This window comes from Onychomys torridus, chromosome 4 (assembly GCF_903995425.1).
Source record: "Onychomys torridus chromosome 4, mOncTor1.1, whole genome shotgun sequence".
In the NCBI taxonomy this organism is placed as follows: domain Eukaryota; kingdom Metazoa; phylum Chordata; class Mammalia; order Rodentia; family Cricetidae; genus Onychomys; species Onychomys torridus.
This window is the reverse complement of record NC_050446.1, coordinates 2,469,876-2,492,597: the sequence shown is the minus strand read 5'-3', so window position 1 is coordinate 2,492,597 and position 22,722 is coordinate 2,469,876. Positions and strand designations below refer to the sequence as shown.

Genomic DNA, 22,722 nt, shown 5'->3' with positions numbered 1-22,722 from the left:
TTAGCCAATATGCCTCTAGAGCTGTGAAGAGGGTCAAGAGGCTGGGAAACTATTATATATTATTGACTAGCTTTGCTATGAATTAATGGCTGATCTGACCTTTCACCTCATTGCCTATCTCAGAATTCTATTTGGGATTCTGAAACTTCTCAAAGCTGATCTTTTCTTATCTGATAATTGTTATGATATTTCCAAGTCCCTCAAAACATGTTGAACTGGTTTCTAAGTCTCCAACTTCCCATTAGTGTTCAAAAGTTTGAGAATCTCAGTTAAAGTGAATACACTAATTAAAAACATTGCTTTCACTGTGCCCTAATCATAATATTTCCTGTTCTCACATTTCCATGTCTTTCTCATTTTCAGTAGAAGATGAGAAGCACAAGGAATCAGAGTAGTGGATCTGAGTTCATCCTCCTGGGGCTCCCCATCCGGCCAGAGGACCAAGGGATGTACTCTGCCCTCTTCTTGGCCTTGTACCTGATAACAGTGCTGGGGAACCTGCTCATCATCCTGCTCATCAGGCTGGACTCTCACCTCCAAACCCCCATGTACTTCTTCCTCAGCCACTTGGCCTTCACAGACATCTCTTTCTCATCAGTCACATCTCCAAAGATGCTCATGAATATGCTGACACACAGTCAGTCCATCTCATATGCTGGATGCATTTCCCAAGTGTATTTTTTCCTATTTTTTGCAGATCTTGACAGCTTTCTTCTGACTTCTATGGCCTATGACAGATATGTGGCCATCTGCCACCCTCTCCACTACACCAGAATCATGAGTCAGAGTGTCTGTATCTTACTAGTCATTGCATCCTGGTTCTTATCCTTTGCTGGTGCCCTTGTGCACACTATCCTCCTAGCTCATCTCTCTTTTTTAAGAAGTAACACTCTCCACCACTTCTTCTGTGATCTCTCTGCTTTAATTAAGTTGTCTAGCTCAGACACCTCCATCAATGAGCTGGTCATCCTCATTGTGGGATCACTAGTCATTACTGTGCCATTCATATGCATTCTGGGTTCTTATGGCCGCATTGGAGCCACCATCCTGAGAACTCCCTCCATCAAAGGAATCTGCAAAGCCTTATCCACATGTGGCTCTCACCTTTCTGTGGTTTCTCTCTATTATGGAGCCATTATTGGGCTATATTTTGTCCCCTCATCTAACAACACTAATGACAAAGATGTCATTGTGGCTCTGTTGTACACTATGGTCACACCTATGCTAAATCCCTTTATCTACAGTCTGAGGAATAGGGATATGAAAGGAGCTTTGAGGAATATGCTTGCAAGAGCAACTTTTTCCATGTAATTACATGTGTCCTCTCCTCTGGGAAAAGCTGCTAGTGATTCGGGGCATTGTCTTTTTAGGCACACTTTACCATGTATGTAGTTTTAAATCTCCCTATTCTCTTCCTTTCTTCCTTTCTTTTTTGTCTTGTTGATCTTGTTATTCCTGCACAGATTTTTCTTTACATACATATCCACAATTCTCCCTATTCATATAGAACCCACAATTGTGATTTCATGTCTTCACTGCTTTCGTTGTTTTTTGATATGTTAAAGCCCTTAAGTAGTAAAGACTTTTTCTTTTTTCTTTCTTAAAAATGCTAATATTTCTTCAGATTGACTAATTCATGTTGTTATTTGCATTTAACTTTATAATTTAGCTAGTGTTCATTTTTTGAATAACTTTAATTCAAAAGTAGCTATGCTTTTGTTTTTAATTAATTTCCACTTGTTATTTTAATGGTGTGTGGTTACTCAGTACCATGTATTGTTTTATACATGTATACAGTTCATATGTTCAAATCATGGCAATTATGTTTAATTCCTCATTTTCACATGCTTATGATGGAAATACTCAGAGTTCTTTTTCTTATCTGTTTGAAACACACAGTATTTTCTTATTAGCAGACTTACCACCCTACCATGTAATAAGAAGCAATTTTTCCGTTTAACTGTCATCTACCTCTTAGCCAACCTCCCTCTGACTCTGTCCTTCTGTTTGTAGCCTCTGTTCCATTCCCATTCCATTTTAGTTGTGTTTGTGTGAAGGTAACTAAGTACATAACTTTTTTCCCTCCAAGTGTCTGAGCCTGTTCACATATTGAAACAAGATTAGTTTTCTGTAAAAGACTGTGACATTTAAATATTGATTCAATTGGTAAATAAAATCCCTATTGTAGATCTCTGAGTGCTGGGAAGGTGGAGCCCTGTGAAACAATAGTGAGAGACTTTCCAAAGCATTCCAGAGAATATTGTTATTACACATACACTGTGCATCCAGATGTTCAGCCTCTTTGGATGTGAACTGAGCAGTAGCTGCCAGGGTCTTGGGAAGTCTAGGCAACCTGAATTAATTCACACATGCAGGGATGTACAGTCACCAGCTGTCATGTGTCATCTTCTGACTTCAGCTAGTTTACAATGGAGTGCTTTCCCTACTACTGCCCTTGCTTCTTGACTGTTGGGCTTCTGCTGTGCGGCCAGGAGAGCAAGGTTTCTGTGCACCAGCACTATGATTTATTCCTCCCCTTGCTTTGGGAAATATTATGTAGATTACAATTTTAGCCATGGAAAGTACTATTTCAGTGATGCATTCTTGTGTCTAAACCTATGATACCATGTGCTGCTGATCAGTATAACTTTCAGTAGAATTCGCAGGTCACAGAGAATGTTCACAGGGTTTGGCTTACTCAGTTGTTAATACAATCAGTCTAATCAGATTTCCTTCAGGTGATGCTGGGATATAAACAAGATCTTTTTCAGGTGTATGTGAAACAATGCAAGGTGCTGCCTCTGTTGGCCTCAGGATTCAATCTAATTTTTGATTTGGACCATCTCCATAATAGCATCACTTAGAGGACTTTTAATATAGTAGGATAAATAATATGTGAATTTTAAACATATTTCAATTAGGTAAAATGGTTTATACTTCTTTATATTTTACTATAATCTTTAGTTAACTCTTTAGAAATGGTGGTCAAGATGATTATGTGATTATCAAAAATCAGCACATTCAGAGTGAATAATTTTGTGAGAGGATATGGAGTCTGCATTTTAGTAGCTATTTCATATGTTTTCTTTCCTGAATATGAAATGATTATTTCCTTCCTGAATATGAAATGATTGTGACAATGGGTAGGTCTAAAGTCAACAAATATGAAAGAGAAGGAGGAAGAATTATCATATTTACAAATTATAAAAAATGGAGACTTCGATTTGGGGGATGTGGGGATGCAGGGTGGCTTGGGAAAGAGTGCTTGGGAGGAGGGAGGAAGGGGGTCTGTGGATAGCATGTGGAGTGAGTAAAAAGTTTCTTAATAAAGAAGAATAAAAAAATGTAAAGCAAGGAAATATTACTTATCAGAAAATAAATATGTATCTAAACAAAAAAGAAATGTTAGAATACATAAAAAAAATTAGTTAAGAATCATTAGTGAGAAATAAAGCTTGAGAATCACTGTAAAGGAGAGCTTATTACTAGTTTATTCCAGACATACACTCACAAAGAACCTCTTCTCTGGTAGATTCTGGATGTGACTGGTAAAATCAAGGATTTCTGGGGATTCTATGTGCTTGAATGAGAATGGTCCAGCTTGAGCTGAGAGACCGTCTACAGACGATTCTTAAGTGTGTGTCAGAAGAGATGCACACCCCCTTTTTCCTGTATCGAGTGATGGAAGATTGAACCTTTGGATAGGAAAGGAAGAATAAAAGGAAGAATTGATGGAGGATTCCAGGTGTGTCACTAGCTTATGAAACCCCCAGACTGGCCCGATATATGTACTATTCACATCAAATCTGTAGATTCTGGTATTTTGGAGCTTCACACACCTAATAGTTATTCTCGTGCTAAGTGAAAATAAAGCATAGCTGAGAAGTATTGCAAAGGGCTCAGGGTGGGTTGGGGAGTGTAAGCCAGCCCAACCAGCCATTGGAAATCATCTGCTGGGTTTCTATTTGTTCCTTACTGACTCTGCCTTGCACTCTTACTTGAAATCTCAGATTTTTTTCCCCATGGACTAACCTCTCTTTTGGTTGAACTTGAAGAAATTTGATACTCTGGTGCTTTCCATTTTTTTTTTTCCTCTAAGACAATTTGAGTTGGCTTCTAGACAGGCAAATAACACATTTAGCCACACAATGACTAATCCAACAATGTGGCAAAAATCTCAAGATATTCCAGTTAGAGTGTACAACCTTGCTAGTTAAAATACATGCTATTATTCTGTAATAGGTGCAATGACCTCCGTTTCCTCCATATCATCGGTTTTCATCTCTAGCTAAAGAGAAGATGATGAAGAAGAACCAGAGCAGCATGTCTGAGTTCATCCTCTTGGGGCTCCCCATCCGGCCAGAGGACCAAGGCATGTACTCAGCCCTCTTCCTGGCCATGTACCTGACCATGGTGCTGGGGAACCTGCTCATCAGGCTCCATACCCCCATGTACTTCTTCCTCAGCCACTTGGCCTTCATGGATATCTCTTTCTCATCAGTCACAGCTCCTAAGATGCTCATGAATATACTGACACATAATCAGTCCATCTCATATGCTGTATGTGTCTCCCATATAGGTTTTTTCTTACTGTTTGGGTGTATTGACAATTTCCTTCTGACCTCCATGGCTTGTGACAAATAAATGGCCCTTTGTCACCCTTTTCACTATACTACCATCATGAGCCAGAGCCTCTGTGTCCTGCTAGTGATAGTGTCCTGGGTATTTCCCTCTACCAATGGCCTTATGCCCACTATTCTTTTTGCTTGTCTCCTCTCTCTCTCTTTAGAAACAACACTGTCCACCAATTTTTCTATGACCTCTCTGCCTTACTTAAGCTGTCCAGCTCAGAAACCACCATCAATGAGCTGGTCATTCTTACTTGAGCAGTGGTAATCATTACCTTGCCATTCATATGCATTGTGGTCTCCACATTGGAGCCACCATCCTGAGAACTCCCTCAACCAAGGGAATCTGCAAAGCCTTGTCTACATGTAACTCAGCTCTTTATACTATGGAGCCATTATTGGGTTGTATTTTTCCCCTCTTCCAGTAACACTAGTAACAAGGATGTCATTGTAACTGTGGTGTACATCCATGCTGAATCCCTTTGTTGACAGTTTGAGGAATCAAGATATGAAAGAAGCAATAAGAAATACCTTCATCAGGTCTTAGTAAAGGATGTGGTCTTCCCTCTTTCTGTACTTGAGAACTCAGTCCTGCACATGACTCATTCTATGACTTGGTGTTTTCCAGTGAGTCTTCAAGTTGTACTTTTTTAGCTCATGTTTTACCTCAGTCACAGGTTTTATTTCTCCTTAATTTTTGTTCATCTTGGGGGATTGTTTGTTTGTTTTACAAACACTTCAACACTGTTTTCCCCTTAACAGTGTGTCCTAACATGAGGAGTATAAAATTTTATATGATGCCTGTCATTTACCTTTTGTTTTTATCTAATTTAATGGCCTTCTATACAAAAGACTCTTTTCCTTTCTCAAGAAAAAAGAAATATTTTTCTTGTATGTGTTGTTTAATTTTATTTTTAGTTTTTACAATGTACTTTGAATTTATTTTCATGAGTAACACCAATTAGAACTCTAGTTCATTTTGTTTGTTTGTTTAGTTTTGGGTTTTTTAAGACAAAATTTCTTTATGTACCGCTGACTGTCCTGGAACTCACTCTGTAGGCCTGGCTGGCCTGGATGGAACTCAGAGATCTACCTGCCTTTGCCTCCAAAGTGCTGGGATTAAAGGCATGAGCCACCACCACCAGGTTAATTTTTCTGAATTTTAAAAATGGGTACGTAAATTAATACATAATGCTGTCACTCTGGAAATGAGTGTGGGTGTTTCCCAAAGACTAGAAATAGATCTTCCATATGACCCAGCTATGTCACTCCTGGTAATATACACAGAGGGATTTATATCTTACTACACAGACACTTGGACAACCATGTTCACAACTGCTAAATTCTCAGCAGCTAGGAAATGGAATCAACTTAGAAGTCTATCAACTAACCAATGGAAATGAAAAAAAAGGTACATAAAAAGAAAACAAAATCATGATATTTACAGGTAAATGTATGAAAAATTAAGTTGAGTGAGGTTACCCAGGTCAAAGAAGACAAATGAATCATGTTCTCTTTTATATGAGGTTTCATATCCTAGGTTCATTTATTTTGTTTTGTATGTTTAACATAGAGTGTGTATGGAAACTAGGAAACTAGAAATGGCCCATTGCCTGGGTATACATCTAGGGAGAGGGATATTAGAACTTAGGTGAAATGAAAGTAAAGAGGTAGAATCCTGAGGTCAGAAATGTTCAGGCATGTAGTGGAGTGATGAGTATGGAGAAATGGGGGACAGGAGTAGACTTAATCAAAATGAAGTGTATACAAAGAGGCTTCTTGGGAAACTATGATCTTGATATCCAAGTTAAGTCTAATGAAGAGGGGATAGTAGAGCATATGTGATATGAAAGAACAAGGGAGAATACTTGTAGATAAAGGATTAAGGGAGGGTGAGGAGGGTGGGGGAAGGAGAGGTGGGAGTGTGTTAATTAAAACTAAAGATGTATGATAGAGGAAAGAACGTAAGAGCAGGAAGTTGGGGAGGAATGGCTGTGGAGTACTGTCCTCTGGACACAATGTGGCTGCTGTACACCTGAGCTCACAGAAGCTATGGTTAGCCATGCTGAGCCTTCACTAGATCAAGAGAGTCAAAATGTCAGCATAGAGGGAAGTGACTCAAAATGTCCACCCCAGCTGAAGAGCTACTGGCAGTTGACGGCTGAGGGAGGGAGAGTCACTTTTCTTCAGGACTATAGCCAGTGGTGGGCTCCCCATTTCCCAGCAGATGACACCATGCCTACATACAAAAGGGGAACATAGTTGGTCTCAGTGGTTAAAAAAATAAAAAAAGGTTAAAATCTATAAAAGAAGGGCATGAAGTTTGGAGGAAGATATGATAGGGGTCCTAGGGTAATTGAAGGGGTAAATATGATCAAGTAAATTGCTTACATTTATGAATTTTTCAAGGAATAAATAAAAGTTAAAATTAATAATTAAAAATTTGAGACATATTTTCAAGTTTCCATGCGTGTGTAAGTTAGGCAATGTTCAAGTAAAGATAACTATAAATATCCCCTTCATTATTACTCTTGTTGTATAGGAAACACTAATAATAACTTTATATTTTGGGGTTTCTTTTGAAGTATGCAGCACATAATTGTTATGTCTTGTTACTGGGTTGTCTGCTTTCTGTCAGCTTGACACAAACCTAGACACAGTTGGGAACAGGGAATCTTAATTGAGAAAATATCTCAATAAGATTGACCTGGAGGCAAGTTTGTGGAGTACTGTCTTGATTAGTGGTTAATGTGGAAGAGCCCAGCCCACTGTTGGTGGTGCATCCCTGGGCTGGTGGTCATGGGTTCCATAAGAAAGCAGGCTGAGCAAGCCATGTAAGCAGCTCCCCTCCATGATCCCTACATCAGTTTCTGCTTCCAGATTCCTGCCTGCCCTGATTAAGTTCCTGCCATCACTTCCTTCAGTGATAGACTGTTACCTGGATGTGTAAGACAAAGTAAGTCCTTTGCATCCAAAGTTGCTTTCAGTCATGGTCTTATCACAGCAATGGAAACCCTGAACAGGACAGCCACCTACTACCTAATAGACTTAACTTCCATAGAGTAACTTCTCTTCAGTTCTCCTTCTCCCATGTTCTTCTGAATGTTTACTATTTCTTAGCATGCATTTTCAGTTGTTTTAAATTATTTTGCATGTATTTATTTATTTAGTGTGTGTGCTCACATATGGAGGTCAGACATGTTGGATTTGCTAGTGTCTTTCCATTTTGTGAGTCCTGGGGCTCAAACTTAATGTTGTCAGGCTTGGTGGCAAGTGTCTCTTCTCTTAGGAATCATCTCACTGCTCACATTGCTTTTAGCTGTCGCCCCCCCCCCCCCCCCGCCCTCAGACATAGAAACCAAGCACATGACTTTTTCCCCCTAAAAGCAGTTCATTTGGTCGCAAATTGAATTGGATTTTCTGTAATGTACTCTACAATGGTTGAGATAGAATGGCCACCATTCTATACTGTATACTGAAACTTGACTGAAGCCCTGTAGGTCCTCAATAGGTCAAGTGGGTATGATGTGTAGAACAGTAGGGATAGGTGATTTTGTAAAGATAAAAATGGTGATGCTGTGATTATGGGTAATCCATTGAATCTAGTTTATTTCTCATAGTTTGTTTCTATGTGTCTTAACCTCTAAAATATATAGATTTTTTAAAAATATATTTATTTATTTATTTTTTCATTTTACATGCCATCTCCAGTTACCCCTCCCTCCCCTTCTCCCACCTCCTCACCTCCCTCCCACTCTACCCCCATCCACTCCTCAGAGTGGGTAAGGCCTCCCATGGTAGTCAACAAAGTCTGGCATACCAAGTTGAAGGAGAGCCTAGCCCCTCCCCATTGTACCAAGGCTGAGCAAGGTATCCACTACAGGGAATGGGCTCGAAAAAAGTCAGTTCATACACCTGGGATAAGTCCTGGCCCTGCTGCCAGGGACCCCACAAACAGATCAAGCCACACAACTGTCACCCATATTCAGCAGGTCTAGTTCTGTCCCATGCAGGTTCCCGAGCTGTCAGTTCAGAGTCAGTGAGCTCCAACTAGTACCGGTCAGCTGTCTCTGTGGGTTTCCCCATCATGATCTTGACTCTTCTTCTTGTTCTTGTTCTTCCTTCTTCTTCTCCTCCTCTTCCTCCTCCTTCTTCATGCCGAATGCTAGATTTTTTCATGTATAAACATGACTTATTTGAGTAAGGATGCTATAACAAATTACCAGAGACTGGGTGTCAAAAACAACAGAAATTCAATTGCATAAAGTTCTGGACCTAGAAGTCTATGATGATATGGTTTCTTCATAGCTTGCAGATGTTAATAACTACCTCCTTTCTATGTGTTCTTGTGACAGAAGCAGAAGGGTACAAAGATTATAGAGACAGACAGACAGGCAGACAGAGACAGAGAAATGAAGAAGAAGAAGGAGAAGGAGGAGAAGAAGGAGGAGGAGGAGGAAGAGGAGGAGGAGGAGGAAGAGAAGAAGAAGAAGAAGAAGAAGAAGAAGAAGAAGAAGAAGAAGAAGAAGAAGAAGAAGATCGTCTTTCTTAAAAGGACCTCAATACTTTTGGATCAATGTGCCATCATTATGATATCATTAACATCTAGTGAGGTACCTATAACTTAATTTAACATTAATTACTTCTTTATTTTATTCTAGAAACATCCATATTAGATGTGGGTAGTTTCAATATACTAATTTGAGGCTTGGCACAGTCATCCATAAAATATGTGTCTTGTGTTTATGTGCTTTATCATGCCATTGGAATCTAATTTTTCTTACCTTATATTTTCTCATGTCTTTAATCTTCATAAAATGTTGCTATGGCCCTTCAAATTTATGTTACCTCAACATGTAAAACATATTTAGGGATCAATCTGACACCAGAATTGCATGTCTCATATCAATTCACATTTTCAATGGTTAAATCATAATATCACATTGTTTCTCTATTATGGGTGAACTAAATTTTCCATTCACACATGTCATGGTCAGCAAGAGCTAACTTAAATTTGTTTTTTTTTCAATATCTAGACACAATGGTTTAGCTCCAGTTTGAACTTCTGTATATATTTTTGCATTCACTGAAATAATTACTGAGACATTTCAATTGTGAAAGCCATAGTGGTTTTTTTGTTTTGTTTTGTTTTGTTTTTCGAGACAGGGTTTCCCTGTGTAGCTTTGCACCTTTTCCTGGAACTCCCTTGGTAGCCCAGGCTGGCCTTGCACTCACAGAGATCCACCTGGGTCTGTCTCCCAAGTGCTAGGATTAAAGGCGTGCACCACCACCCAGCGTGAAAGCCATAGAAAGAAAAGGCAAGCTTTGCAACAAATCAGACTTCTCTTTAAAAGTTACTGCTGGCAAAGGAAAAAAATCAGCTTTTTTTCCAATGGAGTCTCACTGTATTTGTAAAACATACTTAAGGGTAGGTCTCCTGCCCAGTGGTAGATGCCAACACAAAATGAACTCAATGGTGTTTTTGTAGATTTTTTCCCTCGATTGGCTTTTAACTTACTGATCTTTTGTATATATATATATGATTTTCAATTCTGTGTTTCTTGCTTGTGTGTGTGTGTTTCTTGTACTTTATATTTATTTTCCATTCTTGTTTGATTTTTTATGGGCCTATTTATTTTCTTTTAAGAGAGAAAAAGAATAGAGTTGGATGGGTGATAAGGTTGGGGAGGATGGGGACACTGTGATCAAAACATATTGTAAAGCTTTAATAGAAATAAGAAAAAAGAGCCGGGCAGTGTTGGCTCATGCCTGTAATCCCAGCACTCAGGAGGCAGAGCCAGGCGGATTTCTGTGAGTTTGAGGCCAGCCTGGGCTACGAAGTGAGTTCCAGGAAAGGCACAAAGCTACACAGAGAAACCCTGTCTTGAAAAACTAAACAAACAAACAAACAAAAACTAAGAAAAAAGAAACATTAAGATAAGATTATAAAACTAAGAATTATTTTTTAGTTCTGTACAGTGATTTATTAAAGGGTTTCAGTTTGTCAACAATTTTATAGTAGTTCTTATTTTTCTTTGGGACTTTCACACATGTGTACTATGAGTATGTTTATCCAAATTTTCCTCTCTAGTACCCTTGGAGACCTCACCCAAATTTATTTCTTCTTTTTAAAATTCTTGAAATAGAATGGGCTTCAGAAACAAGAATTTTGGTTATCACAGTTGACCTCCAGCTTGGTTCATTACCAACTTATGAACCATGGTTCTCTCAGGGGAACTAGGAAAGCAAATGTCTTCATGAGCCACCATGTCTCAAGTCATTGTCTTGTGGTTATACTATGATTTCTCCAAGGACAGTCTCTCCTATGTTTGTGCCAACACATGGTTCTATTCCTGGGGGAGCGAGAGACAACATAACAATTATATTCAGTTTTCTCTAATTGGGGACAGTTTATCTGTAAATTGTCCCTCTGGGTCCTCTCAAAGTTTTGAGAAATTTGAACTCACACTAATTTCTCCAGAACTGTTGCCCAAAGTATATTGATGTATTGATCTAGATTTTCTTGTTTGTGATATTACAGCTCTTTCATTTGTCACAATGCAACGTGGAGGTCCTTAGAGACACCTTCTGCCCTACTGTACCCATGCATCTTAGAGAGAAACAGAAGACTCTTTCCATGATGTGTTGCTTAAGGCATTCATGATCTTAGAAGCCATGGGAATACAGGTGTAAAATGTACATTTGATGGTATGGTTGTACATGTTCAGTGTTATGTATGCCCAGCCTTTCTCCTTCTTTTGATGTAACAGTTACTGTGTAGAGTAATTTATCTTTTTTCCTTCTTTTATTGAAAATAGATTCTTTTCACCCGCAATGTATTCTGGTTACAGTTTTCCCTCTATCTACTCCTCCTAGTTCCTCCCCATCCACCCTCTCATCAGGATCCACTTTCTTTCTGCCTCTTATTAGAAAAGAAAAGGCCTCTCAGAGATAACAACAAAACATAACAAAATAAAGTATAATAAGATAAAGTAAAACCCACCAAATCAATGTTAAACAAGGCAAATCAACAGAAGAAAAAGTCCTAAGAGAAGGCATAAGAACCAGACACCCACTCATTCACACTCAGGAGTCTTATAGAAACATTAAACTGGCTATTAGAAACAATGCTGCTATGAACATAGCTGAGCATGTGCCCTTGTGGTATGATTGAGCATTCCTTGGGAATATGCCCAAGAGTGGTATAGCTGTGTCTTGGGGGAGATTGATTCCGAATTTTCTAAGAAAGCGCCATATTGATTTCCAAAGTGGCTGTACAAGCTTGCATTCCCACCAGCAGTGGAGGAGAGTTCCCCTTACTCCACATTCTCTCCAGCATAAGCTGTCTTCAGTGTTTTTGATCTTAGCCATTCTGATGGGTGTAAGGTGCTATCTCAGTGCCATTTTGATTTGCATTTTCCTGATGATTAGGGATGCAACTGAAGAATGGATAAATAAAATGTGGTAGATATACACAATGGAGTACTACTCAGCAGAGAAAAACAATGACATCATGAGGTTTACAGGCAAATGGATGGATCTAGAAAAAAATCATCCTGAGTAAGATAACCCAGACTCAGAAAGACAAACATGGTATGTACTCACTCATAGGAGGATACTAGATGTAAAACAAAAATGACTAGACTGCTACTCACTACTCCAGAGAGGCTACCTAGAAAACAGGACCCTAAGAAAGACACAGGGATCACCCAATGACAGAGAAATGGATGAGATCTACATGAGCAACCTGGATATGAGTAGGGGTAATGAAGGACAAGGGTCAAGGGAAAGAGAGCTTAGGAGAGGAGGAGATCCCAGCTGGATCAAGAACAGAGAGGGAGAACAAGGAATAACAGACCATGATAAATGAAGACCACATGGGAATAGGAACAAGCAAAATGCTAGAGAGGTCCCCAGAAATCCACAAAGATACCTCCTCAATAGACTACTGGTAAAGGTCAAAAGAAAGCCTGAACTGATCTACTCTGGTGGTTGGATGGCCAAACATCCTAATTGTCATGCTAGAAATCTCATCCAATGACTGAGGGAAGCAGATGCAGAGATCCACGGCCAGGTGCCAGGTGGAGCTCCAGGACAGATTGTATGAGTGAGAATTGTTGAGATCATGATTGGAAAAAGCACAGGGACAAATAGCCAAACTAATGGAAACATATGAACTATGAACCAATAGTTGAGGAGCCTCCAACTGGATCAGGCCCTCTGAATAAGTGAGACAGTTGATTAGCTTGAACTGTTTGGGAGGTACCCAGGTAGTGGGACCAGGACCTGTCCTTAGTACATGAGTTGGCTGTTTGGAACCTGGGCCTTATGCAGGGACACTTTGCTCAGTCTGGGAGGAGGGGACTGGACCTGCTTGGACTGAATCAATCAGGTTGAGCTGAATCCATAGGGGAGTCCTTGCCCTGGAGGAGATGGGAATGAGGGGTGGGCTGGAGGGAAGGCAGGGATCAGGGAGGATGGAGGAGAGGGGAATCTGTGGCTGATATGTAAAAATAAATTAAATTATAAAATAAAAAAAAATTTCTGGGCAGTGATGGCACACACCTTTAATCCCAGTACTTGGGAGGCAGAGACAGGTGGATCTCTGTGAGTTCGAGGCCAGCCTGGTCTCCAAAGAGAGTTCTAGGAAAGGCTCAAAGCTACACAGAGAAACCCTGCCTTGAAAAACCAAAAAAAAAAAACCATTAAACTGGAAGCTATAATATATAAACAGAGGATCTGATGCCAACCTATGCAACCCTGTGCCTACTGCTTCATTCTCTGTTTGCTCAGTTGACTTATAGGGTCTTGGTTTTTTTTTTTTTTTGTTTGTTTGTTTTTTGTTTTTGTATCCTTCCTACTCTATGACTCTTACAGTCCTTCTGCCCCATCTTCTGCAGGCTTCCCTGAGCTCTGAGATGAGTGATTTGATAGAGATATCCTATTTAGGACTGAGTATTCCAAGGCCTCTCCATGAGGCCTGGCTATGGATCTCTGTATTTGTTCCCATTTGCTGCAGGAGGAAGATTCTCTGATGATGGATGAACAAGGCACTTATCTATGAGTATAGAATAATGTGATTTGGAGTCATTTTATCATTAATTCTTTTAGACCAGTAGTATTTGGCTTTACCCTAGGTCCCTTGGCAATCTACTCTCTGGTTCTTGGTCACCCAAGCAGTGTTGGGTATGGGTTCCATCTCAAGGAGTGGGCCTTAAGTCAAATTAGTTATTGGTTGGTTGCTTCCAGCAAGTTTTGTGCCATCATTGAACTAGCATATCTTGCAGGCAGTACACTATTTTAGACAAAGGGGTTGTGGCTGGCTTGGTGTTTCTGTTTCTCTTTTTGTAGCATGCAGAGTATCTTCTTGTAACAAATATGCTAGGGATGAAGAAGGCTCAATGTAGGTACTAGCTTGACTTCTCAATGTTCAATGAGTTGTATAGTTATTGTCTTCAGCAACTAGGCCTTGCAGAAATCAGTTTGTGGAGAACAACCTATAGTCTTGGCAATAGCCTCAGTTGGCAGCCATGGGGCCCCTTTGGTCTTCAATTAGATGTAACCCAATCCTGGTACTAGAGACTTCATTTGGTGATAAGAGATGGCCAGTGAGGATTCTGTTTCATCCATTATTTGGTGATTTCATTTAGAATGCCCTCATATACATATATATTTTAGAAAGTCTCTACTATATTTGGTTTCCAAACTGTGGGGGATCCCTACAAGTGTTACAGAGAACAGGAAACTGTCTGCAGATAGACAAGAATAAAATCTGGTTCATCATGACTTAGTTAGCCATTCTGGTTCAAACTCCTAGAGTCTGCCCCGATCATTTAAAAAAAAAACATATTTAAACACAGTAAAAGTTTGGGGAAGTGTTTCTTCATGACAATTATCACAACATGCTTAAGGCATGACTACATCAAAACTCCATTGCAAATGACATATCCTTTTTAATTAATTTTTTCATTTATTTTCCAACCACAATTTCCTCTCCCTCCTCTGTTCATATTCCCTCCCTCCACCTCCCATATGCCCCCATCCACCCTTCCTCCATTCCGAGAGAGGCAGGCTTCCCATGGAGGTCAACAATACATGTCCTATCATGTTGTGGTAGGACCAAGCTCTTCCCCTTGAATCAAGGCTGGGCAAGGCATCCCAGCATAAGAAATAGGTTCCAAAAAGCTAGCTCATGTGCCAGGGACAGCTCTTGATTACACTGCTAGGGACCCTACAAACACACCAAGCTACACAACTGTCACCACATGTGGAGGACCTAAATTAGTTCCATGCAGGCTCCCTTGCTGTTAGTCCAGAGTCTATGAGTTCTTACTAGATCAAGTCAACTATCTCTGTGGGTACCCCCATGATGATATTGACTCCCCCTGCTGATACAATTCTTTCTTCCTCTCTTCAACTGAAATCCTGATACTTGGCCCAGTGCTTGCCTGTGGATCTCTGCATCTGCTTCCATCAGTTACTGCATGAAGGTTCTCTGATGACAATTAGGCTAGAGTAGATGTTATTTAATAACCCAGTGACCTTTTGCTATTATGTAGGGCCAGCCCTCACCTGAATTCCCCAGACTCCTGACAATTGTATCTCAGTCAATAGAATCCATCCTCATGAAAGAGGGCTCATGTACTTTGCAAAAGAGTTTGCTATTATCTTTATTACAAATGATTCCTCCCTACACCCTTATCCTGAGCACCATGTCTCAGTCAATAGAACCCATTCTTGTGGAAGAGGCCACAGGTACTCTGCAAAAGACATGTCCTTCCCTCCATGTCCTTCCCTTGTAAAGCAAAGTTTCATCTTTCCCTGGTAAAGCAAAAGACATGGTGTCTCTAGTGCTATCAGAGAGCAGGTAGACTTTATGCCTTCTTCACTAAACTACTCCTCAAATACTCCCTAATTTTAGTTATCTCTACCTGAATTCACTCCCATAACTCCTATTTTCCTCCACTCCCCACCCCACTTGATCCTGTTGATCCAGACCCTGCAATCAATCCATAATTATCTATTCTATTTCTTTCCTAATGAGATATATCTGTCCCCTCAAGTCCCTTACTCAATAACTACCATCTGCTAGGTTATCTTGACTTATTATCTAATATCCACATTTGGTATGTAATCCTCTTTCTTTGTGGGTCTTTATGTGTTTTGAGCATCAGGGTAACTATGGCCTCATAAAATGAATTTGGCAATGTTACTTCTGTTTATATTTTGTAGAATAATTTTAGGAATATTGATGTTAACTCTTCTTTTAAAGTCTGGTAGAATTCCATGCAAAAATAATCTGACCCTGGGTTTTTTTGTTTGTGGGATGTTTAATGACTTCATCTATTTCACTTGGGGTTGTAGGTATGTTCAAGTTCCTTATCTGATCTTGATTTAACTTTGTTAAGTGTTAGAGACCCACAGAGGTTTCCTAATAAAAACTTACCCAGGGTCTGAGAATCTGAGCTTGCTTTACTGAGCAGGGCTGCATAAGGGGATAATTTGACCATGGGCATGGGTACCAGGTATTTGGAAGGGTCTACACTTGGCTGTATGGTATGCATTGATCTAGAAGGGGGAGATTTTTTTGCCCTGCCCCTTGGCATTGTTATAAAAAGCCTCTTTGGGCTTGGCCCTGCCTACGCTCAGTGTGCTGGACTCTGCTGACTCCCCATGGGAGACCTAGATTTGGGGGATGTGGGGATGTGGGGTGGCTTGGAAAAGAAGGCTGAGGGGTGGGAGGAGGGGGGAATCTGTGGATAATATGTGGAGTGAGTAGAAAATTTCTTAATAAAGAAAAATGAAAAAAAAGCCCCTTTGAAGAAGCAGAAGGGACCATTGGATTTTGATCCAGGTCCTCCTGAAGCTATCCTGTGTTTCTGTTGGTCTCCTCTCTGCTATCTTTCTATCTAAAAATTTCTTATCCCTCTCTCCTCCTCATAGGAACCCTTTGGCCTCCCACAGATGGTGCCCAAACAGGGACTTGTGTGCAGAGGAAGTAAGTGAGAGTGGGAAAACACTGTGGGAAGCAATTGGACATGTCCAGTTTGGGAGCAAAAACTGTATGTACAAAAATTAGGAAACAGCGAGTATCTCTCTCTATCTAGCTTTCTCTGTCTCTCTCTGTCTCTCTGTCTCTGTCTCTGTCTCTCTCTCTCTGTCTTAATTATGTACAAAAATATAAGGTTTAGGTATAGAAATATTGTGTAAGAAGGAATTTAGTGTAAGAATAGAATTCCCCTAGTGTCAGACCTGATGCACAAAAAAACAGCATTCAGGAATAAGCAGCCACTGCATAGTTAGCAGTCTGAGAAAGAAAAGCTGCTATTGGGCAAGGAAAGAGTAAATAAATGTTTATATATTCACTTGTAGAAAGTTTGAAAACTAGGGAGTTAAGGTAGAACAGCAGCAAGTGCAGAGGTTCTTGGAGTTCACAGAGGAACTGTGTCCTTGTTTCTCCAACTATGGGACTCTGGATGCAGACTCCTGGGGGAGAATTGGAGTAAAAATACAAAAATATTATGAGGAATATGAGCTGGAAAAGATTCCCTTGGAAGCTTTTTGCCTGTGGGCATTAATTCAGGACAGCTTAGATCTAATCCCTGACTGGCAGGGGGAACTTTACTTGAGGCAAATGTGGTTGGAATAAAATCTTTCACTCCACTGGAACTGCTGCCATATGAGAACATTTTTACAATATTGTTCAATCACGGACAGTTCCCTCTTGGCTATGAAGCTGAGTTTAAGGAACAGAAGTCTTTGAATGAGACAAGAGAGGAACTGAAAGGCTTGAAAAACTTAGTAATTTCTTTTTCTCAAAACCTGGAAGCTCTTCAGGTCTCTCCTTCCCAGGTCTCTTTTCTTTCTTGTAGGGATAGAATTAGACTCACCTGTAGGGTTGTCTACCAGAATGGAAAGGTCACCCATAATTGCCCTGGCACAAAACCCTCCAGGAACATGGCAAACCCTTGATGCTAGTGCTGTGTCTTCTCTTAAAGCCAGTATTCAGGAGTCAGCTAGCAGAGGGGGAGAGGCACAAGGTTTTCAAATGTTTCCCATAATTAAACAGCCAGACACCCAGGATAATATCAATGGAGCCAAGGGTGTAGTAGCTGCAACTGGCCACTGCTGGAGTCCTCCTGGACTGAGAAGGGCTGTTTGAGAACTGTAGCTCATAGCAGTGGGACAGCATTCAGCCATGCAGCATGAGGCGCAAGAGAGCCCTCAGGGGTCTCAGGACACTTGGGTCTATAGGCAGGCAGGCCTGGAAGTGGGAGGTGCAGACAGACTAGGACAGTAAAAAAGCTGAATGGAGACAGCAGCCAAAGTCACAGTTTCTGTTTGCTGGGTATGCAGAAAGCTTTCTGAAAGGAGCTCTGTAGCAGCTCAGTTACTATGGCAACTACCTTTGTCCTGAGGCAAGGTTCCTCAGGAAAGATTGTCATAAAATGCTGCTGGAGCTGGGAGTAAAGTTTCAGCAACGTTTGAATTATTGCATTCAGGGGAACTGCAATGAATTTGGGTAAAGGTAACTGTTCCTAGCCAGCAACAATCCACTACTGGGAGCACTTCCAGTGGTTCTGGAATGTCTGGGAAGGCCTGGCAGGGAAGGTGGCTTAAGGGGAGCAGCAGCATCCCAAGTGTTACAGTCCCCTGGCAGCGGCACTCACCAAATCCCAGGGGCAAGGGAACTGGATACAAAGACTCTAGAGCTGCTGACGAATTAGGCTCTTTTTGCCCTGCCCTTGGCATTGCTATAAAAAGGTTTTTTGAGGATGCAGATTGTTGGATTTCAATTGAGGTCCTCCCAAAGCTTTCCTGCATTTCTGTCTGTCTCCTCTCTGCTATCTTTCTATCTAAAAATTTCTTGTTCCTGTCTCCTCCTCATAAGAACCCTTTAAAAGGTGGGAGTTGGCCTATCACATAAGTTATGCCTACTGAGAAAGTTATCCATGTTTTTAGATTGTCCAATTTGGTGGAATGTAGGTTTTTTTAAAGTATGTCCTTACCATTCTCTGGATTTCCCCAATGTCTTTCATCTTTGATTTTTTGTTTTTATTTTTTTAATTGAAAATAGATCCTTCTTTCATACATACATCCCCACCACAGTTGACCTCCCTCCACTCCTCCAGCTATTCCCAGTGCTTCTTCCTCAGATCCATTCCCCCTCCATTAATTTGGATATGCTCTCTCTGACTTTTAGCTAATTTAGATAAAGGTTTATCTATATTGCTAATTTTCTCAAAGAACCAACTCTTTGTTTCATTGATTCTTTGTATTCCTTTTAAAAATATTTTATTTATTTCAGTCCCAAGTTTGATTATTTCTTGTCATCTGCTCATTTGGGGTGTATTTTCTTTTTATTTTAGAACTTTCAGGAATGCTGCTAAGTGGCTAGTATAAAATCACTCCAGTTTTTTCATGTAGGTACTTAGTGCTATGAACTTTCCTCTTAGAACAGCCTTTATTGTGTCCCATTAGTTTGGATATACTGTATGTTCATTTTCATTCAATTTTAGAAAGTATTTATTTTTTTTCTTAATTTTTGTCTTGACCCATTTTTAATTCAGAAGAGAGTTTTTCATTTTGGTGATTTGAAAGAAAAAGTCCCCCAAAGGGAGTGGCACTATTAGAAATAAGAAGTTTTGCTGTAGCCTTATTCTATAACATTAAAAATATGTATGTTTATTAATTCTTTGCGGATTTCATACATTGTATTTTGATCATATTTACCCCTTTACCCACCTCCTTTCAGATCCACTCCTCATTTCATGCCCATCAGATTTTGTGTCATTTTAAGAACTCATCTGATCTAATTATTACTGATTCTATTCCTATAGGGGTATGACTATTCACTAGATTAGTGGTTCTCAACCTTCCTGTTGCTGTGACCCCTTAATACAGTTCCTCATGTTGTGGTGACCCTAACCTTAAAATAATTTCTGTTGCTACTTCATAACTGTAATTTTGCTACTGTTATGAACTGTAATGTAAATATCTGATATGCACACGATCTTAGGCGATTCCTATGAATGGGCCATTCAACTCCCCCAAAGGGATTGAAGCCCACAGGTTGAGAACTGATGCACTAGAGTATCTTCAATAGATCAAGAACCACACCCTTAAAGAAAATCAGCTTTCCATCTCCTGGCAGCTGTCAGTTACCAGTAGCTTCCCCTTCCTCCTCTCTGCTGGAATTTTGACTGATTCCACATCTGAAATAGCCTGTTTTGTTGTAGTCATCCACTACCACCAACTCACAATTTTTCCGCTCTCTTTTCCGTGATAATTCCTTAGCCTTAGGAGGAGGGGTGGATTATAAATGTCCATTTATGGCTGTACTCTATAGTCTCTTATTCCCTTGCAAAAAGAAGATTCTCTACAATTTTTAAGAGATATACTAATTCAACCCCCCCCCCAATGTGAAAGTAAAAATGTTTCTCCTTTTATGCAACAGTTGACGTTAACAGAATTTTCAAGTGTAGTGAATGGAAAATTATATCGGATTATGCTTTTACTTTCAAATTCTTGAGTCATTAACAAAATAAAGCCCCTTTGCCTATGTTTACTAAACCTCACACCAGAGATTGCTGGCCTTCCACTCAAAATTCATGATCTGCAAAGCTGTCCTAGGAGGTATCTGCTGCTAATACAAGGGTGTCTCAGTGTCATAGCCTAGGACAAAGAGAATGTTGTTTCCTGAGAAGTGATGTTTTTATTTCTAAAATATTTATGTGTATATGTGTGTGCTTGAGTGTGTGTATTTACAGAGGCCAGAAGAGGGTGTTAGATTCTTTTGAACTGAAGTAACAGGTGTTTATGAGCCAAGCTGCCTCTGTGTATCCCTAGCTGTCCTGGAACTCAATATGTAGACCAGGCTGGCATCAAACTCAACAGAGCTATGCCAGCCTTGCCTTCTGAGTGCTTGAATTAAAAGTGTGCACTACCACCACCCTGCTCAATACTTAAGTATTTTACATGCCCATTAAATTGAGATGGTCAAGAGTCAGAAAATGAATCCCCTAGCATTTACTATAAATATCTTCAATTTGAATCTTACAATTTGAGTTGCATTAATATATATTTCAAACCTGACTTACAAATCTCCCATATGATCAGCACTGTAAGATGGACATTAGTGTATCTGGATAATTCCTATTTATAGCTCAAGTGAAATAACAAATCTTGAGAAAAATTTTGTGTTTTTTTTCTCAAGATTATGTTAATTATTACTCCTTAGATTTGTGTAGAATTCCATATAACTTTTATAGGTCTTGCCTCAAAGAACTGCTTTGGAATACCAAGGTTCTAGCTTTCCCTTTACTAACTGTATGGAAATAGGCTGTTTATCACCTCTCTGAACCTGAGCTTTCCCAAACAACTACTAATAGTTGTTGTCTGGATAAAATTTGATGATTTTGTTGCATATTAAACTATTCGACAAAATCCAAGACAACTGGGATGTCGTTTGTCACTACATATCTACACATGTGTGTGAGAATGCAAGTGTGACTGTGAGCCAGAGAAACAAGAAGCCTGTGCACTAATTCCTATGTAATTGGAGTTAAAATTCTTATATTCACTTGGAAAGTTACAGAAAATTTTAACGTTCTTAGGCATCTGGTGCCAAATTTCATAAATTTGAAAAATATTAAGTAATAGTAGAAAACCCAGGCACATTTTATAATAAACTTAAAATTGGAGAAAGGGATAATATCAAGACCTTCCTTTTATTGATAACATTCCCAATATCTGATAAAATGAATATAACAAAATCATAGAATATTCTGTTTTAGTATTTCTTCTCATGGGTACAGGAACAATGTCAGCAAAGCATTTTGGGGGGAGGCAGTAAATGAGAGACTAGTGAGATATAGTTTTAATAATTTGTATTTCTATTATTGAGAAAGTAAGATCATATAGATGCAAAAAAGAAAATTATCAGTTGGAAGAATCTGTCTTCCTGTTCAAGAGTTTTCTTAAAGCCCTTTTCATGTCTTTATTTCTCAAGCTATAAATGAAAGGGTTCAGCATGGGAGTGACCACTGTGTACATCACTGAAGCAATTATGTTATTGTCATTGGTACTGTTTGATGGTGGCAGAAAATAGAGACCAATAATTGCCCCATAATAGAGAGCCACCACTGAGAGGTGGGACCCACAAGTAGACAAGGCTTTGCAGATACCCTTGGTTGAGGGAGCCTGGAGGATGGTGAATCCAATACGGGCATAAGAAATGAGTATGCATAGAAATGGAAGCATAATGGCTGCCAATCCTGCTGTGAAGATTACCAATTGATTGAGGGATGTGTCAGAGCAGGACAACTTGAGCAGGGCACTCAGGTCACAGAAGAAATGGGGGACAGTATGGTCAGCACAGAAGGAAACCTGGGCTAGGAGGAGAGTGTGCAAAAGAGCACAAGCAGAAGCTATGACCCAAGATATACCTACCAGCATGGTGCAAAGGCTCTGACTCATGATGATGGTGTAATGCAGAGGGTGACAGATGGCCACATACCTGTCATAGGCCATTGAAGTGATAAGGAAACTGTCCAAGTCAGCAAAGAATATGAAAAAGTATGTCTGTGAAACACACCCCTCATAGGTAATGGCTATGTGCTGGCTCTGTACTTTTGTTAACATATTTGGGACAGTGACAGATGAAAAGGAAATGTCTGTGAAGGCCAAGTGGCTGAGGAAGAAGTACATGGGGGTGTGGAGGCGAGAGTCCAGCCTGATGAGCAGGATGATAAGCAGGTTCCCCAGCACCGTGGTCAGGTACATGGCCAGGAACAGGGTGAAGAAGACATTCTGCTGCTCTGGTCTGATAGGGAGCCCCAGGAGGAGGAACTCAAACACACTGCTCTGGTTTTTAAGCCTCATACTGTGCATCAGCTGGGAGCAGCTATTTCTGGGGAAGTTGAAGGAATAAGAAATGATTGTGACATATGATGATAGAGATGTTTGTTAAAGACTCAGGGAATGTCTTCCATTTCATGTTTTTCTTTTACATCTTCCATGTTTTGCTCCAAATGTGGTGGAGGAAAAAAATTTAGATTTAGGTATGCAGCTGCTTTCTTTCCCAGTCTGAGCC

General features: G+C 40.0%; 2 protein-coding genes and 1 pseudogene across 2 annotated transcripts; 2 read left to right on the top strand and 1 right to left on the bottom strand.

Annotated features, from left to right (window-relative positions):
- The first annotated feature begins 369 nt into the window (after positions 1 to 369).
- On the top strand, positions 370 to 1,311 carry LOC118582884 (olfactory receptor 50-like). The gene has a single exon (XM_036186024.1). The coding sequence runs from the start codon at positions 370 to 372 to the stop codon at positions 1,309 to 1,311; it is 942 nt and encodes a 313-aa protein (XP_036041917.1).
- A 2,988-nt stretch (positions 1,312 to 4,299) lies between these two features.
- On the top strand, positions 4,300 to 5,175 carry LOC118581305 (annotated as a pseudogene).
- A 16,394-nt stretch (positions 5,176 to 21,569) lies between these two features.
- Positions 21,570 to 22,511, bottom strand: LOC118582493 (olfactory receptor 3). The gene has a single exon (XM_036185412.1). It carries the CDS (start codon positions 22,509 to 22,511, stop codon positions 21,570 to 21,572), a length of 942 nt encoding a protein of 313 aa, XP_036041305.1.
- Positions 22,512 to 22,722: the final 211 nt, after the last annotated feature.